At 40.3% G+C, this 5,840-nt stretch overlaps 1 protein-coding gene and 1 long non-coding RNA gene across 2 annotated transcripts in view; one reads left to right on the forward strand and one right to left on the reverse strand.

Moving 5' to 3' along the window:
• Positions 1–5,840, forward strand: part of LOC128250904 (uncharacterized) — a 202,036-nt gene that overhangs the window by 4,800 nt on the left and 191,396 nt on the right. The gene's annotated exons all lie outside the window — the stretch shown is intronic.
• Positions 23–1,824, reverse strand: LOC106873896 (growth hormone secretagogue receptor type 1). Its single transcript, XM_014921423.2, has one exon. It carries the CDS (start codon positions 1,489–1,491, stop codon positions 379–381), a length of 1,113 nt encoding a protein of 370 aa, XP_014776909.1. The 5' UTR covers positions 1,492–1,824; the 3' UTR covers positions 23–378.

Raw genomic sequence — 5,840 nt, forward strand, 5'->3', positions numbered from 1 at the left:
TTATTATTATTATTATTTCAACGATTAGAAGCGACATCAGGTTTGGAACCTTTATCTAAATGTAGACAACGAAAACGACAATGACGATAACGATGGTGGTGATGGTGATGAAGATGGTGGCGGCAGCGGTATTTCTAGTGATGATTATTATGATGATAATAATGTCGAAGAAGACGACGATGATGATGCTGGTGGTGGTGGTGGTGATGATGATGATGACAGTGGTGGTGACGGTGGTCGTCGTCGCCGCCGTGGTTATATTGGCAACTATGACGACGACGGCGGTGATGTGTATGAAGAGTATGCTGTATCAATGTAGTGCTCCTAACTCTAAAAACCACCCCTGACTCACCACTGCTTCGAGCGATGTAAGGTGGATTAGGGTGGGTTGTGTAGATGTACAGCCATGTGGTTCATGGAGAAATGTGAGTGTGATAAGCATTTCCCCCTCTGGATCTTGTCTGCACGCCGGGTGAACCGTCCGTGGCAAAAGATGTCACAGAGGGCATATCTGAATCTCGAACCCGTGATGCAATAGAGACAGAAGGTGGCACATTTGTTGGTGTAGAGAAGGTAGAAGACAACGGAGAAGAGCAACAGGTTTTCGGCTTTCTCCCTCGGACTTTCCAAATTGTATTGTCTGTGGGATGTGAACGCTGTGTGCATACAAAACGGAAACGTGAGCAGGATTATGGCAAACGATTCTACCAGTAGCATGGTACTGATTTGACGTGTACGAGAGTTCTCGCACACTCCTCGGATCTCACGATTGACCGGAAGTCGTTTTGATTTCCGGTAGTAAAATATAATGACGATGTTGCTCATGATGATGATGATGAAGGAGATAAGAAGGAAGACAGTGTGAATCCACGGCCAAACATCCCGCCAAAACCACCTGTAAATCTCGTTTGGTTCCGTGACCGTGCACAAGCGGTCGTTGCGGAATTCGGGCACGATGTCTGACACAAACAGGAAGTGTGACTCCTTGACACTGACGCCGACAAGTAATCCAATAACTACGGACTTTGCGCGTCGTGGCGTACACAGTCTATTGGCTTTGAACGGAAACAAAATGGCGATTGCTCTATCTGCCGCCATGGCTGCTGTGAGAATAATCCCGAAGTCACTGCTACCCCAGCCAAAGAAATTGAAGAACTTACACATATAATGTGCGTCGTCTGTACGTTCGACGGCATGTGGGAAGTTGACATAAACCCAGTGAGCAGGCAAAGCTATGAGGAAACAAAGGACATCCCCCAGAGCTCCGGCTAGCATGTATATGGCGGTGGAAACGGAAGAGAAATACCGACTGGTCATCACAATTACGACAAGAATGTTACAGACTGTACCGAAGAGCACAAGAAAAGGCGGATAGTAGAGGTTGATGAATCTAGCGATGCGTGTCTCCATGAATTCTAATGGGGTTTCATTGTAGCTGCCATTATGGAAAGACACGGTCTGTGACGCTACTGTTGTGAAATTCATTTTCATCGCCACGGTTCAAAAGCAACAAAGTTGAGGGTCTCAGACATTCATATCTGCTATGTCGGTTGGTACACGGCTTTACAACTTTGCGCGTACCTGTGTGTGTAAGGGGGTATGTGTGTAGTCGCACGAGAGTGTATGTGTTTGTGTATGAGTGTGTATGCGTATATCTATGTATGTGTGTGTGTTCTATGAACTGAGGTTTAAATTAGCCTTTCATCTTAAGGGATCTGCTAAACAGACCCCGTTCTTTTTTTTAACTTGCTGACTACATAGAGCAAGGTACGTACACACTCGCACACACACGCTTAAGCATGCACGCACGCACGCACACGCACACAGACACGCAGAAAGGTTATATATAAACCACCAAAGTTTAGAATTAATCGTGAACAAGAAGTACGTTTACACTGAACAACGTGTGTATGTGTGTGTATATATATATATATGTATATATATATATATATATATATATGCACCTCAAAAATCACAAATTTTCTATGTATATATGTGTGTGTGTGTGTGTGTGTGTGTGTGTATAAAGAGATAGATAGATAGATATACTGGACGAGTATAGAACAAATATGAGCTATTTTGTGGTGTGTAGTGTATATGCATATATAAATGTATATATGTATTTATGTATGTGTGTGTACGCGTGTATTTATGCTTTCACTATTTTTTTATTTCTTAGAATTCCTTCAGAAGCCAAGAACTAGTTTCTGACAAAGAAACAGAAGCTCCATTGCTACAATTTGTATAACAACCACAATAATTGTTACATATTACTGTTCCACTAAGAGATTGTATCTGTAACGTTCGTGCCGGTCGATCTGTTTGCTGCCAAATCCGAGCCTTCCCAGATTGTCGCTTGGATAGCTAACCTCTATGGCTGTTCATGATTTTTCTTTTCCGTTCTCAAGTATGTATGTACATATACAATATTACTGGTGTAAAAGTTGATTACTTTTCTATAGATCGAATTATCGAGCTGGTGAGGGGTTGGACAGATGGCACAAGAACGAAGAACATGTTGAAAAGTCTCACATTTTGATCGCGTAATAGCGAGCTCTAAACTTCCGGCAGCTTGATGCATACGCATATAGGCAAAGAGATGTGCGCACGTGTTTATATATACATATATAAATATAAATGCATGTGTATGAATATAATGTAGTCAAATATGTGTTTGTGTGTGCGTGTGTGTGTATGGGTAAATGGATAGATGCTTGGATGTATTAAGTAAATAACTGTGCAACTACACACAGATATGTCTCATCCTGATGCATCTTGTTGACAAGATTGTTTGGTTTGGTTCGGCAAATCTTCATAAAATGTAGATACGTATTGACGTATTCTTATCATGTCTTCAATGAAACAGATACTTTTAATCGTTCTATAATCATGTATAGATAATCTGAACGAGGTAATACGTTTCTGGTGTCTTTGGTTGTCTCAGATTAAGATTAAGTAGCGATGAGATTAAAAAAGAAATTCTATGTATTTAAATCTTTAATAGATTGGGATAGAGTCTCAGCAATTGAAGACATGGCAGCTTGTCAAGATATATTTGTGATTGTCGTTTATGAAAATAAGACGTCGAAAAATATATATTTCAGTTAAAGCTTGGAAGAAAAAGTGCAAGTTAAAATACTCATTGGAAAGAGTATGGCTATAGATTAAGGTTTAATTTTGTAATGGATTTTTTACTGTTTATGGCCATCGGAAAATTCTGTTAAAAATTTCCTTCTGACGGTCTGAGATAGAATTGCGATAGAATTATGTTGTGGCTTACTTTCTGTTTTGTTTTTTTCTGGCTCTCGTTTATTGTCTGCTTGATTGGTTAACCTCTTCTTTTGTATTTGTATCTCTCTCTCTCTCTCTCTCTCTACATCTCTCTCACTCTCTCATTCTTTCGCTCTCTCTCTCTCTTTCACTGTGTGTATGTGTGTGTGCTTTCTTTTCAAGGCAGAAATATGTATGCCGACTCTGGTTGATAACACCTTTAAGCCTGATAACGTCTTTAAGCCAATATACAACTTTTACGAAAATATGATTGTGCTTGATAAATTAATTGAGGTCCAACTCATTCAAATTTAAACCTCATGACCGAGCAACCGAGTGTGTGTGTGTGTGAGTGCGAGCGTGAGTATGTGTTTATATAAACATATTATGTGCATCCAAAACGTTATAGTTAAATGATATGGAAACCCACCAGGTTTTGATTTTGTATGTTAACACCCTTTTAAATTTGTTCTAAAAATTCAATCTGACAATGTTGCAATGTTCCAAACGCATTCATGAGTCATAAGTGTGAATTCCGACCAAGAGTTTGTAACTAGACACTTCCGGTGACAATCCAGTTCATAAACACCGTGTCTGTTTGATCGAAAAACACACCGGTGTGCCTTGAATTGAAAATTGATGGACACAGTTGCACTGATTGATGAAGAAGAGAAAATAAAAAAAGCAGTGGTTTTGCTCGGAAAATGTTACTCTGCTCGTTCAGATGCAGTTTTCCATAAAAACCTTTCACGTAGCAGCACACGGTGTAGGCTTATCGGAGATGCAGACGATCCCCTCGTCAGCCGTACCACATCGAGGCTGGAGATAACTCACGGCTTAATCAACCACTAGATGTAAGCCAAATGGTAGCTTGGTCATCGTCATCATCGTCATCGTTATGGTCATCAAGCAGTCAATCGATCAATTAAATATTAATCAAGTAGACATTCATCATTATCAAGGTTAATTTTGGAAACACCGATCTATCCCGAAGTTGTCGCAATGTTCGGTGGTCGGTATGGTGAGTCATTCACTATCAGAGAAAAATGATGGCAAATAGAAATATGTCGGAGTTAAATGACCTCGTGTCTATTGATTTCATTCTGTTCCATTCTAGACAACCCGGCAACATTTACGATTATCGAGGACTAGACTCGACGTAGATTTATCTGGAGGATAGATTGGAAATTGTCCATTTTGAGCTGGTGTGTAATTCGGACATACATAGTGCTGTTATAGAGCTGGAATTGGAATTGGTGGCAGCAGGTGGTTATGGAGAAGTGGTGTGTGGTTTGTCCTCAGAGGACTGTCGTCTGCAAAATAAGAAAAGACATATTGTTAGTGCATTTATTGGCAGTTAATCACGATTTGTAAGCAGAGATATACAAAGGAAATACATTGACGCATATTGATATCTTACATAGATGCAGGCGTGGGTGTGTGGGAAGAAGCTTGCTTCCAAACAACATCCTTCCAGGTTCAGTCCCACTGCGTGGTACTTTGAGTAAATATCTTCTACTATAGTCTTCACACTGATCAAAGCCTGACGAGAGGATTTCGTAGACGGAGACTGAAAGAAGTTGCCATGTATATACAGTACAGCACATATATATATATATATATATATATATATATATATATACACATTATTATCTCTATGTACGTCTGTATTTGTCCACCACCACTGCTTAACCGGTATTGGTGTGTTTACATCCCCATAACTTAATAGTTCGGCAAAAGGGTTCCAATAGAATAAGAACTAGGCTTTAAAAAATAAGTTTTGGGCTCGATTTCTTTGACTAAAACCCTTCAAAGTGGTGTCCTAGCATGACCACAGCCCAGTGACTGAAACAAGTAAAAGAAAACACAAAAGTAACAATTTATAACCAAAAAGGATTCTTTCTTTCTTTCTTTCTTCCTTCCTCCTTCCTTCCTCTCTCAATTCGTGATGGAGTCGTAGAGACGACGTCGTGACATGCGATGTATTTTTTTAAACCTGACAGAAGACATCCTTCTCCAGGTTTGAAACGCAGTTGACTTCCTCCAGAAAAAGAAAAGGGGAGAAATAGACAGAGAGAGATAGAGAGAGGAAGAGAGAGAGAGAATGAGAAGTGGGGGAGACTCATCCCATATTCTGGACTGGTACTATATTTATCGACTCAGATAGGATTTCGAAGCAAATTCTTTAAACATTTCTAAAGAAAAACAAAAACTGGTGAGGGTGCAACCATTACGCTGTGGTACTTAGTGATTTTCTCATCATAGCTTCGCTAAACACAATGGAAGGTGGGCTCTGATGAGGCGGTCTAAGACAACCGAAACATGTACTTCATTGTTTCCTGCACATACTTAAGTTCTGAAGGAGGGCTATGTGCCTAGGGGGGTGATATAGAACTGACAGTGGTATTTAGGGAGAGTGGTTGACGTACTGTTTTATAGGGGTGCTGTTGTGCCCAGGTAAGGGGCTTTGGTTGCGTCGAGAACTCTGTTGTATGGCTGTGCGCGTGTGATTGTGTGTGTGTGTGTGTGTGTGTGTGTGTGTGTGTATATGTATTTTTTCATGGTGGTGT

The sequence above is a fragment of the Octopus bimaculoides genome, chromosome 26 (genome assembly GCF_001194135.2).
Source record: "Octopus bimaculoides isolate UCB-OBI-ISO-001 chromosome 26, ASM119413v2, whole genome shotgun sequence".
NCBI lineage: Eukaryota > Metazoa > Mollusca > Cephalopoda > Octopoda > Octopodidae > Octopus > Octopus bimaculoides.